Source organism: Lathyrus oleraceus, chromosome 7, assembly GCF_024323335.1.
Source record: "Lathyrus oleraceus cultivar Zhongwan6 chromosome 7, CAAS_Psat_ZW6_1.0, whole genome shotgun sequence".
NCBI lineage: Eukaryota > Viridiplantae > Streptophyta > Magnoliopsida > Fabales > Fabaceae > Lathyrus > Lathyrus oleraceus.
Window position 1 is genome coordinate 53730868 of NC_066585.1, and position 18848 is coordinate 53749715.

The 18848-nt window shown below is 33.2% G+C and overlaps 1 protein-coding gene across 1 annotated transcript; it reads left to right on the forward strand.

The window, feature by feature from the left end:
- Positions 1 to 11095: 11095 nt before the first annotated feature.
- On the forward strand, positions 11096 to 13153 carry LOC127104237 (transcription repressor MYB6). Its single transcript, XM_051041431.1, has 3 exons — positions 11096 to 11341; positions 11434 to 11563; positions 11968 to 13153. The coding sequence occupies exons 1-3, from the start codon at positions 11209 to 11211 to the stop codon at positions 12683 to 12685; spliced, it is 981 nt and encodes a 326-aa protein (XP_050897388.1). The 5' UTR covers positions 11096 to 11208; the 3' UTR covers positions 12686 to 13153.
- Positions 13154 to 18848: the final 5695 nt, after the last annotated feature.

Sequence of the window (18848 nt, forward strand, 5' to 3'; positions counted from 1 at the left end):
ATTGAGTATAGTGGTTTTGTTAATTTGTCACGGAATTATAGTGACGATATCATTCATGTAATACATCGAACATCAACAATAGAGAAATATGGGATTCTATACACAACCTGACCGCTTTCATATTATTGTCAGAACACTTTATTTTCTTTTCGCAATTAAAACTCTAACCCCCCTCCCCTGATTTAGTATTCTTTACACATTACACAAGTTTTTGGCGTTGTTGCGGGGGACTGTTGATAAGTTCAACAAGACAGCACTTGTGCAACATTTAATTTTGTTTTTTTTTTATTATTTTTGTTTTCAAGGTATTCTTCTTTGGTTAAATGCACTTATGGTCCCCTTAGTTTGGGGGTTTTAAACAAATATTTTTTACTTATGTGGCAAGGGTGACTAGGATAATTATTAATTAATATGTTTTTAAATGAATTAATATTTAATAAATTGAATTAATATATTTCTAAACTAATTAATTAGTTAAAACCTTTAAAATTGAGCCCATCAGATATACCAATAGTCCAACATGTTCATTATCATTCTATTTCACTTAAGCAATAACTTATGTAAGTTGAAGATTTATAAACACTTCCAAGATTTGAAACAAAATCAATGTGGGACTTGCTTAAGAGTAAAATTGCACCAGCTTTAATTTCTACTTTTTGCTTCCTTTCTCCTTAACGGCAACAACAATACATGGCGGCTATGATGATGATGCAGCAACAACAACAACAAACAAATATGAACATCATGTAGCCACCATATATTTGAAACATTAAAGTTAACCAAATGGATGGGGAAAAAACGACGTCCTGATTTGTATAACAAAATTTGTTTTCTATTGCACTCCACAACAGAATTGGTATTCTGTTAAAGATGCTAGTTATAAAGTGTAACTAACTGAATCCAAATCAATTACAATACACCAATTGTTAATACACAATACTTTGTAATCACAAATACCTTTTGAATTACAGAATATAGAATACAAATTCATTCTTTGTTTTTAGTTTCTTTTACTCTCAATGGCTATTACAGAATATAGAATACAAATTCATTATTTGTTTTTAGTTTCTTTTGCTATTTATTAATTTGATTTTTGTATTTCTGCCAGGCATGTATAGTCAAGCATTCAGTTCTGGAAGAATTGGAAAAGAATTACTGCTCTCATTATTTACTACCCAGTGCTTTGACTTATGCTACATGCTAGGGATTTTTTTTATTTACTTGCAGCCACTATCACACAATATTTTATTTATCTCTTCGAAGTGAAACTTTAGTTTAAAATTATGCCACAAGTATATTCCAACTTAGTGTTTTCAGTTGTATTCTAATGTAATGTTATCTTTATAAAGATCTCTTTAGTAATTCATTGAAGTAGGTTTCACTATCTCGGAGGCATTACCTTATGAGTTCCATTGCCTTTAGCTTAATTTATATCCTTTTGAAATATGTTTCAGGTGATCGATTTACTTGGAAAGCATTCGGATCTCATGAGTGAATTCAATGGTTTCTTGAAGCATTGTGAAAATATTGGTAATTGTTTTCCAACTCTTGTGTTTAACGTTGTTGTTATTGTATTTTCTCATATTTAAGATTTTGTTGTGCCTATTTGTTTTTGCATATGGGTTCCTTGTTGGTGTCATGAGTAAAAGTATGTCAACATACAATAATTTCAGTTTTCCTCCTTACGCTTATATTCTATCATTACAATATTTACTTCATTTAAGGACTCATTCAAATGACGATGTTAAATTAACCGTGTAATTTACATGGTGTTTTTTCCCATCCATTTGATTAACTTCAATGTTTCAAATATATGATGGATACATGTTGTTCATATTCTCTTGTTATTGTTGTTGTTGTTGTTGCATCATCATAGTTGTCATGTATTGTTGTTGCTGTTAAGGAGAAAGGAAGCCAAAAGTAGAAATTAAAGCTGATGCAATTTTACTCTTAAGCAAGTCCCACATTGATTTTGTTTCAAATATTGAAAGTGTTTATAAAGCTTCAACTTACATAAGTTATGCTTAAGTGAAATAGAATGATAATGGACCTGTTGGGCTATTGGTATATCTAATGGGCTTTAATTTTAAAGGTTTTAACTAATTAATTAGTTTAGAAACATATTAATTCATTTAAAAACATATTAATTAATAATTATCCTAGTCACCCTTGCCACATAATTAAAAAATATTTTTTCATCTCAATCATCAATGCCACGTTTGCAAAAGTGGAAGGGGACCATAAAAATCCAAAGACCATCAAAATTAAGGGACCAAAATCGCAGGTTTTGTAATAGGGGGATCAATTGTTTAAAACGTCCAAACTAAGGGGACCAAAAGTGCATTTAAGCTTTCTTCTTTTTCTGTTGTAAGCGAGGTGAAGTCAAACATGCAAGATGACATCTATGCTACCTAGGCAAAGTTTGAAGCTTATTCAAAGGAACTTGTAGCAAAAACCTTAATTCAACAAAATGCGAGAAATTATTCAGAGTCAGAGCCTTACATTGATCATTTATGGGAGGAGGATTCATCATCCCAGCTTGAAGAAACCTTGACTCAGTTTATAAAGATGACTCAAATAAAATTAGAAAAAATTAACAGACATCAAGAAACTGTGTGAAGTAACATGGAAACATCCTTCGAGAATTTAGATATGCAACTTGTTCAAATATCTAGGCAATTAGCATTAATATTGAGATATTGTGAGGAGTTCTATGAAAATGTGTTAGATAGTCCTAGAGATGCGGAAATTAAAAGAGAAGTCAAACAGGAATGTGAGGTAATCGATAAAGGAGGAGTTGAAAAAGAGAAAGAAGAAGAAAAGTGCACACCATGTAATAAAGAAATGGAAGCAAGAATAGAAGATGTGGAGGTGAAAATATATATGTGGGAAACGAACAAGAATGCAAGATGAGGATTATATAGTTTTAGATGAAGATCCAAATCTAATAATTTATTTAGACGTAGATGTCCAACAATAAGATCTTCAACAAAATAATAGGCCTACACCTTGCAACAAGATTGATAAAAGAGGAGAAATAGATGAAGTACACCTTGTAACAAGATTGATAAAAGAGGAGAAATAGATGAAGTATTGGATGAGATTTACGTCTTGCTCGATACTATCAAACTGAAGAGATATATGGAAGAAAAACATTCAGTATTCAAAATTATGAGAAAATAAGAAGTTGGAAAAAGGAACTTCTTCAAAAACAAATGATTAAAAGAATGTAAAAGGCATATTAAGGACCACAATTGAAATATCTCTAGTACCATAAATAAGGAACAAAATGGTATGATAAAAGAAGGAAACCTAGGCACCTAACTCCAAAGGTTTAAACCTATTTTCCCCAAAATATCCTACTCGAACATAAGCCAAGATACAATCGAAAAAACCCTCAAATGTGTGTGTTTTGATTTCTCTAAAGAATGATATTAGAACATGATTAAACTTAGTATAAACTATTTTGCATGTTGAGCGAGAGGTTATCTTATCTATTGAGCGAGTCAAGGTGAGACGAGAGACAAGTTTAGTACTTGTCAAAGTTTGAGGATGTTTTCTGAATTTTCCGGATGAAAGTTGGTAGCTAGAACTATGGTCAGGTAAAGAGAAAGTTATATGGTGATGTTCAATTGTTATTGTGCAACTTGTTTTTTGTTTGGAATTGGAAGTGTAGGCAAGTTGCTTGAGGACAAACAACGATTCAAGTTCGGGGTTGTGATGACACTCTGTCATTGCATGTTTTCGGTCGAAGAAATAAAACAAAACAAGTTAAAGAGGAGAAAAAATGAATAAATAAAGGCCAAAGAAAGATGAAAAAAGGACTAAGTGCGGAGAAATATGGAATTAGTGAAAATTAGGTGAAAGAGGAGCAAAAATGTGCAGCTACTGGAATAATCACGCGCAACATCGCAAGGGCGATAGGAAAGTAAAGGTTGCATCGCGCGCGATGTAGGTTATCACGCGCGTGATGGCCCTTTTTTGGGCTTTTTTTACGTGTTCTGATCCATTCTGAAGGCTTTAAAAGGGAAAAGTTGATATTTTTTCAAGGGTTCTGAATTTGTATACGTGAAGGAAGGGTTTACAGCACCATAGGGCATATTTGAAGAGCATTTAAAGCCATTGGAGGCCAATTCTTCATGGGATTTCTTATGCAACCTTCTTATTTTATTTTGGTATTGTAATTTGCAATATGAGCAGCTAATTCTCCTTAGGTTAGGTTGTGTCTATGAACCTATTTTGATATTTTTGGGACATATGTTTGATTTAATATTGCATGAATAATTTGATCTATAATTATATTCAATTACACCCTATTCTTAATGCTTTTTATGTGAGATACTCTTTTAATCTGATTTTGGGCACATGGGAAATACTGAAGTCTATGTGTTGCATCTAAGAAAAAATTTGTGCTTACGTTGGTTGACTAGGGATAGGAATCTCTGAGTAGTGGCTTAGGAATTAATGTTTTATTGCATTACCTAATCTTGCTTATGATGGTGGACTAGGGATAGAAACTCCGAGTATATACTAGTGAGTTATACACCAAGGGATTGAGTATAGTTGTTTTGTTAATTCACCGTGGAATTATAATGACGATATCATTCATATAATACATCGAACATCAACAATAGAGAAATAAGGGATTCTATACACAACCCGGCCACTTTCGTATTATTGTCAGAACACTTTATTTTCTTTTTGCAATTAAAACTCGAAACTCCCCCCCCCCCCCCCCCCCCCCCCCCCCCCCCCCCGAAAAAAAAAATTAGTATTTTTTATGCATTGCACAATATTATCTTGTTAAATAGTAGTCCATGTGTATTCAATCTTTTGTATTACTGAGACATTATCACTACACTTTCTGGGAAGTCATCACTATCCATCATGAACCTGAAAATACTGAAAGGTTCTTGGAGGCGCAGAGGAGACATACCAAGGCATTTATTAAGTAGAAATTTTTTGGAGACAACGTGCTAAAATTTATTGGCTTATGGAGGGTAACCTAAATACAATATTCTTCCATATGTCAACTACATCTAGAAGAAAATTCAAAAGGATTAGGATGTTGATAAATGAGGATCAAATTGAAATTAAGGAACATGGAACCCTATGTGAGGTAGCAAAAGTATACTTTAGAAAATTGTTTAAAGCAAAATAAGGTATATATGAACTTGTTATTAACGAAAGGTTGTTGGGGCCTATTACAAAAGCAGAATTGTATGAGCTCTGATACATATGCACCTAGATAAGTCACCAGGTTCGGATGAATTTCATTCGGACTTTTATCAAAACTTTTGGGGTATGTGTGGTGATGATATCTTTGCAGCAGTGACTAATTGGTTGGAGAGAGGTTTTTTTTTTTCATCCTCACTTAATGACAAAAATATATGTATCATTCCTAAATGTGCAAATCCTAATAACATAAAGGAGTAACGGCTTATATCATTGTGTAATATGGTGAACAAGATGCTATTGAAAATGCTTGCAAACAGGCTAAAATATTATTTATCCAAATGTGTGTCAGAAGAACGGTCGTTTATGGAAGGAAGGTTTATTCTTGACAATGCTCTTATAGCCATCGAGATCATTCATGCTTTGAAGCGTAAGACAAGGGGTAATAAGGTGGAGTTAGATCTCAAGATTGACATAAGTAAAGCCTATGATATAGTGGATTGGGGTTTCTTTAGAGGTGTGCTAATTCGAATGGGTTTTATAGATAGATGGATTCATTGTGTGATGATATGTGTAACCTTTATGCATTATTCAATGTTGATTAATACGGATAAAGTCATGCCAATTCAACCAGAACAGGGATTGAGACAAGGAGACCCATTCTCCCCATATTTTTTCATCCTAATAACAAAAGGACTTTCAACACTCATGAGTAAAATAGTAGCTAGATGAGATATACATGGAATGCAGATATGTAAAGGGGCACCAATGGTGTCCCATCTACTTTTTGCTGACAATTCTTTTCTTTTTTGCAAGAGCAATGTATCTGAAGTAAAGAAGCTTGTGGAAATTATCCAAGTGTACGAAGAAGCGTCGGGTCAAGAAATTAACATGACCAAGTTAGAAGTGTTCTTCAGTAGAAATATTAGTAGACCAATATAATAGGATCTATCTAGAATAATGGGTGTCCGACATGTGTTAAGAACTGAAACATATTTGGGTTTGTCATCTATGGTTGGTAGGAGCAGAAAGGAAACCTTTGCATTCATTAAGGATCGTATTTGCAAGATAACTAAATCTTAGAGAGGTTGACAATTATCCAAAGCGAGGAAAGAGGTAATGTTAAAATCAGTATTTCAAGCAATATCATCATATATTATGAGTGTCTATGTTATCTCAAATACCACAGTGAAAGGTATTAAGAAGATGTTGAACTCTTTTTTGTGGGGGCGGTAATAATAATAAAGGGATAAGGTGGCTTCTTGGGAAAGGTTGACATGTTCTAAGAATGAAGGTTGTCTTGGTTTTCGTGATTTAAGGCATTTAACATGATGATGACGGCGAAGCAAGGATGACATATTATGAATAAGCCATATACTTTGGTAGCTAGAATTTTTAAAGCAAGGTATTTCCCTTGTTCTTTTTTTTAGGTTAACCTTGAAAATAATCTCAGCTATAATTGGAGAAGTTTGTGGAAATCACGTTATGTTTTAACCCTTGGATGTGGGTGGATGATTGGAGATGGAAGCAAAATTAAGGTGATGTTCGAACCATGGTTGAGAAGTGAAGGAAAATGGTGGGAGAATGCACCACAAGGTCAAGGTGTGTACAATATTAATGTTAATAACCTCATGCTGAATAATGTTAAGCAATAGGATGCACATAAAATTAAACAAATTTTCACACATGATGCAACTAAGGAAATTTTGGATGTTCCCCTTTTTGATGATGTAGGTGAGGACAGTTTGGTTTGGAAAGAGGAACAAAATGGGGATTATAATGTAAAACTGGTTAAAAGATACTGAAGCATATCCAAAATGATCGGAGGTGCCGAAGTATATAGGTTGGCTGGTGTAGTATGTGGAAGTTTAGAGCACCGCCAAAGGCTAAACACTTAGTTTGGAGGACTTGTCACGAGTGCCTCCCAACTCGAGTGCGACTTCGTTAATACCATGTTCTATGTCCTGTTCTTTGCCAGATATGTAAAGGAGAAGTCGAAGATAAGTGACATGTTTTCTTTGGTTGTACAACAAGTTTATAATATTGGAATGAGGCAGGCTTGAGCTCCGTCATCGCTCCAAGGATAAAGAGTTTCAATGAAGCAAGGAAATTAATTTACGACATATGTAGTAAGGAGGATAGAAAGACCGCGAGTAGAGTTGTTGCCATGGTATGGGTGTTTTGGAACAATATGAACAATTGGATCTAGTATAATGAAAAGATGGATGCAAATCAATTGGGCTTACAAGCATTCCATAACTTAAAGGACTAGTTGATAGCACAAAACAACCAAGAAGGTACCGAGAATGATCACCAACAAAAATCTTGGGAGCCATCACACGAATGGTAGGTGAAATTAAACGTGGATGCCGGATTTAATAACCAAAGGATTACAACAAACAAAGGGTGATTTTTTGGAGATGGCAACAGAAGGTTTATCACTGTGAGAATAGCTTGGGAATTTGGAGTTTGTTATGTCACGGAGGCTAAAGCATTGACATTGAAAGAAACTATACATGTAGTCATTCGTATGCAAATGGAACACATTATATTTGAGAGTGACTCACATATGATGGTCCAAGTAATTCATACAAATAATGAAGGTAATTCTGAATTTAGTGTGATTATTTTTTGTATTAAGAATTTATTAGTTTGTCATTCCAACTTCGAGGTGAAGTTTATCAAGTGTCAAGTAAATCATGATGCTCATTTGTTAGACTAGACATAATATTTTTCATTTGACTCCTGAGTTTATTTGTGTCCAAAAAAAACTTATTGACCCTTTGAAATTAATTACTCTAATTTAATATCTTATGTGTTTGTTTCATTTATTTCAAATTTAATTTTAGGAATGTGACTTTAATGGTTTGCATTCTCATATTTATTTCAAGTATTTATGATTTATATCTTGAAATTTTTTATTTTAGAGTTTAGTTTATTCTTGATTTTTTTATTTTTCATTTCTATGTGATTGGATGAAAAATTTATATTTTTTAAGGAATAAGAGATAACCATCAATGATTTTTTTTATTTAAGTTCTTTATTTTTATTTTAAACTAAATAAAAACTATAAATAGTTTTGAAATTTTAAATTATTTATAAAACATAGTGATAGTTCTAATAATAATATTTTTGGAAATAATATTCCAAAATTTTAATTTTAATCCTTGAAATAAATATGGTATGTATTTTTAATAGTTTGTTAAATGTAAAACTCCCAAAAAAATTAATACTTATTTACAGTTTTGATCCTTCTATTTTACTTGATTCACAAAATTGATCATCCTATTTTAAATTTAAACTTTTTAATCTCTCTATTTTAAATTTAAATATTTTTGTTCCCCTTCTCATACTTTTGCACATAAAATTAAAGGTGTTTCCATTTTTTAAATGACAAGTTACTGGTGAAACATGACAAATCTGCGTATATAAACATTGAACTTTATAGATAAAAATATAAGTTAAAAAACAAACATTTCAGCGATTTTGTATGAAAAATGTGAGAATGAGACAAAAATTGTTTGAATTTAAAATAGGATGACTATTTTTGTGAATCATGCAAAGTTGGGGAACCAAAACTGTAATTTAGCATTTTAAACAAAAAAGAGAATTTTATAAATACTTAAAAAAAGATTGATAATTTTATTAAATCTATTCAAAATGGTAAATATTTGTGTTTAAATTCTTTTTAAAATCTATATATTCAACATACATGTATTTCTAGTCATCGACAAGACATTTGAAGATATGAATGATCAAATTCCTTATAAGTTTTTGAGGTGAAATAGATAATTTATGTTGATATGTTAAATGTGATCTCTTTTTATGAGTAGGTTTTGGTGGATGATATTTTTCTGACCATCCATAAAGTTATTCTACAATTGAAGGGTGGTCGTTGGTGTTGGTTGCCTGAGAGAGAGAGAGTGATGTCTACCGTGGTTTCGGTATATTGTAATCTTTTTAGTTTAAGGTTACTATGAGTTTGAATATTATTCTAACTTCTATTTATGGCAGATAGCCCCCCTTAAAAGCGACGGTCTTTTTATGGAAAAATCTCTTAGATAAGATTTTGACTAGAAAAAAATTGTGTAAAAGACAAGTCATTCTCGATCTTGTTGGTATTTCTTGTGGATTATGTGATGATCTATTGAGTCGGGTTTTCACGTGCTTGTCACTTGTAGAGTGTCGACAAACCTGTGGTATATGATTTTTCGGTGACTATGATAGATAGTTGTCTTGTTAGTAGATATTTTATAGTTTTCTAAGATCTTTTCTTCCTCAGAGATTGGGCTAGGATTAGAGGGGGGTTTACCATGATTTGACATTTGGTGGTGTGGATTATACGGAAATTATGGAATTAGTTAATCGTTACAAGTTCATTGATTGGCGAGAAAGATATTGAAGACAAAAGCATGTATCTTACTTGAAAATTGTATATTGATAAGTCGCCAACGTGCTCTTGTTCTTTTTTTATCGTGTTAGCAAATACTATTCTTTATTTGTGTCAACGGCAACTCGTGTATGTCATCTGGTTTTCTTGGAGTGTGGTCCTAAGTTACGCTTGATGGATATTTCTATGTTCATGGTGGTTCGTTTTCATGAGTTCTCTAGTCTAGTCCTTTCGGTGGATTTTTTTTTGGATTCTCATAAAATTTAATTATATCTTTATTATCGTGTTTATTTCTTGTGCTTGTTTTTCTTTGATAGCTTTTTCGTATATTTCTTATGTCGATTTGTTAGCTCCTTATATATATATATATATATATATATATATATATATATATATATATATATATATATATATATATATATATATATATATATATATATATATATATATATATATATATATATTCTCAACATTTTAATTATATCTTTATTATCGTGTTTATTTTTTGGGGTTATTTTTCTTTTATAGATTTTTGGTGCACTTCTTGTGCCTATTCATTATTTGTTAGCTCCTTGTATATATTGTATTCTTTGTCTCTTCTATTTATACAATTATTTGTCTATAAACAAAGTAACACTTAAAGAAAATGTTAATGAACATATACACAACTAATACTCTAGTATTTTTTAAAGCTCTTTTAAAAATCACCTAAGCTTGATCAATAGCTAGTTGTCACTCACGCGTTCATATCATTTATTTCTTTTTCTTTGTTAAATCATTATCATTATTGCATGTCAAAAATTAAGAAAAAGATTTTTAAAAAGAGGAAGAAGAGAGGAAGTACTACTAATTATAAAGACAAAACTAATGAAACTACCTTTCTGTTTCTTCTTTATTTCCAAAACACTCAAAATCAAATTTTCTTTTTCTTTTTGTAACCACTAAAAAGAACTAAGAAAACAACATGCTATGAAAAATAAATTAACTTGAAAAAACAACATCAACTAGGGAACAGAATCCATTTGCTCCATGATGTCATAATAACGATGCTGAATAATTGCAGACAGTAAATAGGTGCTCAGTACCTCTACTTTTCTTTTCAGCAAATCTTATTACTGGTAACAGAAGATTACTGCTTTCTCTTTTTCTTCCGGTAATAACCATTAAAAACTCATGCGCACACAACTGTGAGGATCAGGTTTGAACCTTCGTACTAACATTCAACCTAATAATATCGATTTCTGTCGGTTGAATTAGGGTTTGCAGACAACTGAAACATTATTACGAGTGAATTAGTAAGAGCAAAGCACTTAGATGTACGTAGAAAGTTCTTGGTTACACACATAGAATAGTAGCTACATAGGTATAGCTATTACGTAGGTAGAGTTTTAGTTGATGAAATGTCATTTTAGGGTTAGATGAAGGATTGGGTCCCTAATATATTATGGACCCCATCGTGATAAGGTTCAGAAATGTATGTCGCCAACTAGGGCATGTTATAAGTCCCTCCATTACTTTTCATCGTTTAAATAAAAGAAGAGAGAGAGAAAGAGAAAGAGAGAGAGAGAGAGTTAACATCTATCTATTGCACACGTTAATATACTCTCCAGGCAACAACATAGGTGGTAAGTATAGTAAGAAAGATGGGTCACCATTCTTGCTGTAATCAACAGAAGGTTAAGAGAGGTCTTTGGTCCCCAGAAGAAGATGAAAAACTCATCACTTACATTACCACTCATGGCTATGGTTGTTGGAGTGAAGTTCCTGAGAAAGCTGGTCAGTCACATCTTTTTCTTTTTTGTTTTTCATTCATCATCATCATCATCATGTTAATCTTAATTTTCTCTTTCCTTTGAAATCATAATTAGGGCTTCAAAGATGTGGGAAAAGTTGTAGACTGAGATGGATAAATTATTTGAGACCTGATATAAGAAGAGGAAGGTTTACACCTGATGAAGAGAAATTGATTATTAGTCTCCACAATGTTGTAGGCAACAGGTACACTATTACCACTTCATCATCAACTCTTTCCTTATTGATTTCTCTTCTTCAATTTTTCTATATTGTATTGATTCAATTGAATGTCATATATAGATATCCTTTCGGTTTCATCTGCTGACCGAGGTGATAAGTTGTTTCTCACATCGGCCGGTCGCCAGATGTGAAAAGTGATAGACTTATCATAACACCTTAGGTTATGTGAGAAACCTAATTAACCTGTGTGAAAAACTTATTCCAACCGATGTGAAATGTGTTTTATGGAGTAGTGTAGGATATAAAATACATTGAATTTTAATTAGGTTTTCATGAGTAGGTTAATCTTGCTTGATTGATATAAACTTTGTAGATTTTAATCATATATTTTTGTGATTGAATGAATATGGGAAATAATGTGCATGCAGATGGGCTCATATTGCAAGCCATTTACCTGGTAGAACCGACAACGAAATAAAGAACTACTGGAATTCTTGGATCAAAAAGAAAATCAGAAAGCATAACTCACCTTCTAATTCATCATCCACCACAAATATTACACAAAACCATCTTGCTCTTGATTATAATTTCAATATTAACAAACTAGATCAGAATATTGTAACAACACCAAAACCATCACCATTTCAAGAAACTACCTTGTTTTCTCCCACATGTCCTTTGTTTATGTTTGAGCCAAATTCACTACACGGAACAACAACAGCAGCAACAACAACAACAGCAACGACAACAGCAATACAAAGTAGTGGTAATAATCTGCAAACAGATCAATACTTTCATGATTCTGTAATAGGTTTGAACTCCGAAACATGGAATCAAGTTCAATCAGCATCACTACCTCCTCCAATAATATCAACAACTTTTACAATGGACACAATGAATTATCTACCACCTTTGATAGAGAATGTGGAAAACATGGTGGACGAGGAAGTTGGCGATCATGGACAAGTACAAGAGTTGAATAGCATTGATCAATGGCATCATCAACAATATCCTAACAACAACTTTCTTTTCTGGGACAATATTGTTCATCTCGGTGGGGAAGAACAACAACTAGCACCAAACTCATCATCAAATATGGGAACAAACAGTACTACACTTTCTCCTTTTCCTTCTTCATCTTTTTGAGATTTAACAAATAATGATTTGTGAAAAACAGTGTCCCTACTCTTTTTCCCCTTCTTTTGACATTTCTAACTAGGAAAAAAAATTCATGATGGTCCATGCCAGGCTTTCAGAAACTTGCAGGGATTCTTCTTTTCCTTTTGATGATATTTTTTTCAATTTTCAATGTCCCTTTTGATTGCTGATTTGAATGTAAAGATTGTAAAAAAAAAAGTGAGTGAAGTAAGATACATGTCATGTATAGCCATGCATGCGTGAAGATGATTATTGGTGTGTGTTTTTCAGACCCTTTAGAGGGAAAAATAATAATAAATAATAAAGGTGATTGGTACTGGTAGGTAGGACTTAGCAGAGTTTGATTTTGAAGATACTATATAAAGCAATATTTCATCAGTTAATTCACTAAATATTTGAAAGTACGTGTGGTTTGATTATAATTGATATATTATGATAATAACATATGAGTGTTGATTACATTTTCCATTTCTTTTATAATGCATCTTCAATTTAGTGCTAATTAATTATGATTGATTATACATGTGGTGATTAATTGATGAAATTTTGAAGGGTAATAATGGGTGTAGTAGCCTTTTAAATTTTGATGTCTAATAAGTACACTACCAACCTGTCTTTTGAAAATTGAAAAAAGATCAAATAAAGAAAGTAAGAGAGAAAAAGCATTGACTTATGATCACATGCTTGTCCCCAAATTACAAGTCCCATAAACACCAAAAGCAGAACTGAGAGAAAGAGAAGGGACATGTGTCAGGTATCCATTATCTAAAAGCATACCATCACAGATTTTACTCCATCCCTACTAAACTATACTCTCTCCCTTCTACAAGAAAAAGATGATTTTACTTAATCCATGTGTTATTATTAGTATGTTTTTAGTCATAAATATAAATAGATATCATTGATATTTATAGTATAATGAGAGTCCTCCCTTTATTTATCTATATTTATTTATCATAAAAATGTATTAGTTAGTGTATCGGTTAAAATCACATTTTAGATTTATTACAAGGTATAGAGTAAGTCCACAGGGAGAGATGAAAAGATCTGAATGTGATATTTACGTTATCAAATTGGTCTCTCTCAACCTTAGAGTTGAGGTAGGTCAGACTCTTAGAAAATAGCAATCACTTCTAGGAGTGTGGAAAAAAGAATGGTTAGTCTCATATTATTTATGAGAACGTCAATAATTTTTTATTGACTCCTTCTTCACACTATTATGGACTAAGAAACGTCATTTACCACGTTCTCACGCATCAGACAAGTCATCCAGGGAGTGGGCGATGTATTTGAGAAATGGGTGTCACATCCAAATGATGAATGATTGATCTAGTATATAGGTGATCACGAAGTTGTTGGGACGATGTGTTATGTTCTTCCCCTCTCACGTCGCCCATTGTGGACCCTTTGTAAATATATTACTCCTTTTTTTACTCCTTTTTGTTTTCTGTTTTCTCAAGAAACATGGAGTTAATGGTCTCCTCAGATACTATGTGCAAGGACGACGAGGATATTGAGCCACATTACCTTACTAAGGAGAGGATGATATAACTTCGGTAACGCGTCAACTTTCCTCTTCAGGTGATGAAAAAGAAGTCATCATGGCGACATGTTCTTCTATAGAGATGACCAATATGGCTGCTTTGGGCGATTCCCCTGCTCATACTTGTACTTTTACCTCCCCAAAGTATGTGACATAGGGGTCATAATCCCTATTTCTTCGTTTAAGAGGGATGTTTTGAAAGGTGATCAATGCGACCCTCTTCCAGATCACGCCCAATGACTGGAGCTTGATTCGAGCATTTAAGATCATATGTCAGCGGCTGGGGGCTCATCCAACTTTAGGAATGTTATTCTCTTTCTAGAACACCAAGGTGGACGCTGTAGGGAGTTGGGTAACCCTGGGTGCCCTGCCTAAGAATATGGATAAATATCTAAGTAAGTTTGATATCCTAATGACCCTCATTTAGAAATCTTGTTGGCTAGCTTACTCATATTTTCTCTTTTTCCCTTCTTTTTTTTGCAGATAAAATGTTAAAAATCTCCTTGGCTGGGAGGAAGGAACGTTTTACCAAGAAAAAGGACGAGCGCCCAAGAGCTGGTAATCCTCAAAGTCGCATCGGCGATACGAATACTAGGAGAGTCAAGAGGCACACTATGGTGAGGCATCTTTCGAACCCCGCGCTCATAAGGTCTAGAAGTAGAATGTGGAATAATCCATATTAGTGTTACAGAAGGAGATGGTAGTCATTCATCACCAAAAAGGAAGGACTTGCCTCCTCGGTCCTCTATGTTGAAAGATCCAAATATTGACACAATCAAATTCACTAGCGTTTGCCTTCTCCTTCCCAAACAACCACAAGGTCATCTACACAAGGGTGTCCCTCGAGTTGTATAACCTCAAGGAGAACCACTTGTTGAGGGTTTTGTTGATGGAGCACGTTGACAGGGAGAAACACGCTCAGACTAAGAATGAGATAAATTCAAAGCTTGCAGGCTACCAAGGGGATCTTGCCAAAGGTCAAACAATAATAGAGGCCTTAGAGAAGAAGAAAGAGGCTTTGGTAATCAATATTAACGAAACAGAGACCAAGGCTCGATATTTCTTGCCTATTTAGAGCAAAAATTGCAGGGATCCCTTTATGGCACCCTCTTCTCCAAGAAGAAACTAGAAGAGGAGGTGTCTGCGCTCAAGGATCATCTACTAGATACCTCTTCTTACATTTATTTTGAGCGAGCAAAGGAGCATGTGACCTTCTTTCACCCTAAGTTGGATATGAGTCCTATGGATATATTCAAGGTGGTTTATGATGGCCATCTTATGCATGAAGAGAAGGGTCATTCCTCTGATATGTCAGTTGCTTCCACTAATACAAACACCAAAGATGAGCTAAATAAGGAAACAAAGGAAGTTCATCCAGAGGATGCTTTTGAGTAAAGGCATGACTCTGAGGAAAGCCAGTGAGCTGGAGGTTTTGTTATTTTCTTTTGGCCCTTCATTGCTTGCTATTGTATTCCCGCCCTTATCGGCTTATTCGGGCATGCCCTAATGGATTTTTATATAATGACAAATATTTCCCTTGGGGGACTCCTTTACACTTTCATCCTTGGTGGTTGATTAATTGTTTTGTTTGTATGCTCTTATTTATCGTGTGAATTATCTTAGAACTTTTTTCGAACTAGTTTTGGCCAAGTCGTGGTCTTTATAATGAAGATGATAATGTTGTCACTAGGGCGACAAGGATTCCTTCAAGAAGATCCAACATATGTGGTTGCCTCAAAGTGAGACGATGACTCTTTTATGAGGGTTTTTGCAAGAATAAATTTTTTATAATTATCGTATCCACTGAGACTGGTAGTTTCAAAGATAGTTCAATAGTTTTTAAGATGTTAAGTAAAGAAGATTTTTATAGTTATTTTGATGCATGAAAGTAAATGGCAGAAATTGAATAATAGAAAGTAAAATCGATATTTCGGTGTTAACAGTAAGAAAACTTATTAGGGGTAGATTTCGCCATTACGTATTTATCATGCATAACCATATGTCAGTAATATACTCTTCTACTCAACTATTAATATTATCACTTGTTGCTCTCATTCGTATCTCATGTCAGTTGCAACATTGTGAGATCAATGCGTTACTTAATTTTTGATATCTCAACCTATTAACTAACACATAACACTAAGTCCCAACAGTTATAAATCAGTAAAACTCCGTATTGATCCTATTATACTATGTGCAAATATTGAACCTAACCTTATGTCTAGATATTAGTACCCAATAGATGATAATCTTGGATATAGTAATGACAAACACCTTTCAAATGTCAAGTCAAACCATGAATACATGTTTTAGGTAGCAAATCTAAAATAAGCATTAATATTAAAGATTCATCAATATTAAATCTTAAGTAGACTTACATAAAATGTCATGACCTATTTAATATATAAATATAATGACTACATCTTTAATTCTAACAAATAGATTTTTAGCCACACTTACTCATCGTGGTTGTACAGGTAATCCCGCAAAGATGAGCTTGGAAGCTTATCTACCATGTCATTTGAGCAACACTTCCGCCTTAATCTCCCTATCTTATTCTCCTATTATAGACCAAGGTGAATCTACTCTAATTTTGTACTACCTCACTTCATTGAAACTCCCTTTTGCAATGAATCAGAGACCTTTATTTATAGATGCAGATTAGGGCCTTTGCTATGCGCACCACCCCTTCGAGTAGCGAGTCTACTTTTTTCTTAGTTAAGCAACTCCAGGTGGCCCTGGGTGCCATGCTTCATTAGTGCACCGCCACTTTTCTTAGCAACATGTTATCTTCTAGGTTATTCAATACTAATTGTATGATAGGTAACCCTAGTCATCATGCTTTGTTGGGCGCATTACCCCTTTGCTTAGCAAGAAACCCCTTTCTTCACCATGAAGTACTTTAACCTTGAAGTGTCATTTGGCTTCCTAAGCTCACTAGGTGCGCCTATGATCATGGGCTAGCGAGATTTGATTTGTATGTCTCATACCCCAAAATGTGCCCTACTTTTTTTATTCAATTCGCCTAGCTTATGGTTTTGTTCATTTGCATACTTGTTTCCATTTAATCGTGCATCCATCGACATTTGCATATGGTAACAAATTTATGCCAAAGGTTCAATGATAGTAAATTTAATCGGTTTAAGTGGATTTTCGAGGTGGATATTTGGTAATTATTCAGATTTATTTCTCGTATTACTTGTGGTAGGGATCATCTCTTTAGTTGAGATTCATGGTTATTTTGGAGGTTTGCTTGGATTCAAAGAAAATGGAAAATATCACTTCTCAAAGGTACTAAAAATCATGGGTTAAGTCACTCAAAATTCAAGGCAGAAGTGGTGAAAAACCAAAGGCAAAGGCATTAAAATTCAAGTTAATTACTAGTGACTTTTTACCTTACATCTTAACTTTGCACTTTTGCTAAACTTCAACACCACTGGTCTTTAACTACCTTTAATTACCTATTTCTTCACAAACCATTCATTTACTTAATTATCCTTAACTACCATAACTTCCAAACTAATACAAAATTTCCAAACTAACACAAATCTCAACTTTCATTTTTTCACTCAATCCTAGCCACTCTTGACAATTAATCTTATGGTTGAAATTGGTGATCCGCAACTTGAGTTTAAATTAATTTCTAACCATTGATAAAATCAATTACTTGGATCACAATCCAAGGGTGATCATTCACCTACCAAGTCTATATAAACATGTTATTTTTCATAAGTTTGGTCTGAGTTAATATCACTAACCTAACTTAGAAAATTCATAATTAATCATTATTTTTCCACCATTTTTCTTCTATACTCTCTCAATATGGATCTTCTCCTTCACCCTCACTAAAGTTCATCTTCATCATCATTTAAAATTTCACATTGAAGTTCTAAAATCGTGGAACTTAGCCATCAAGAGTTTCTATATTATCATCAACAATTATCAATCAACAATTCAAGCATTATCATCAAAAATCATCCATCAACCATTTCTGCAACAATCATCATCTAAAGTTTATCAAGATTTATCAACAATCATCATTCAAGATTCATCAATTCAAGCTTATTCATCAATATTCTAGATTCATGATTCATCTTCTATATTCATTTACCATCAAGAATAATTATCAAAGCTTGGAAGTTAATTGAATTAATGGAGTTTATTCTTGAAGTATTCTGAGTTTTTTTTCGGCGCTCCATTTTTCAACACTAACCGGAGCAAATCTCTGCTCTGTCGGTAATCTTTTATCTCTTCCACACCTTTTCCATGAATAATTGGGTGTTTGTTGGTTGATTAATTTAAGCTACTATTTTGAATTTGCTTATTAGATTATCACTTATTTTTGCATGGAACACATAAACTTAAAAATAATGATTTTTTAATTCTTAACCGTTAATTACATGTGAATATACCATTTGAATCGATTTTTCGTACTGATCGTGAATATTATTGTGATTGATCAAGCTTTATCAATGGTGGAATATAACCATGCCATGTAAAGACTGTTATGGAAAAATAACAAAAGAAGAAGAAAGAAGAATAAAGAAGAATAAAGAAGAAGGAAGAAGATGAGATATGAAATACTGTTATATTTGATAGATGTATTAC

Coding starts and splice junctions, on each gene's coding strand:
- LOC127104237 (XM_051041431.1), top strand. CDS start 11,209: ATGGGTCACCATTCTTGCTGTAATCAACAGAAGGTTAAGAGAGGTCTT. Junction 11,342..11,433: donor TGAAGTTCCTGAGAAAGCTG/GTCAGTCACATC, acceptor AATCATAATTAG/GGCTTCAAAGATGTGGGAAA. Junction 11,564..11,967: donor CACAATGTTGTAGGCAACAG/GTACACTATTAC, acceptor ATGTGCATGCAG/ATGGGCTCATATTGCAAGCC.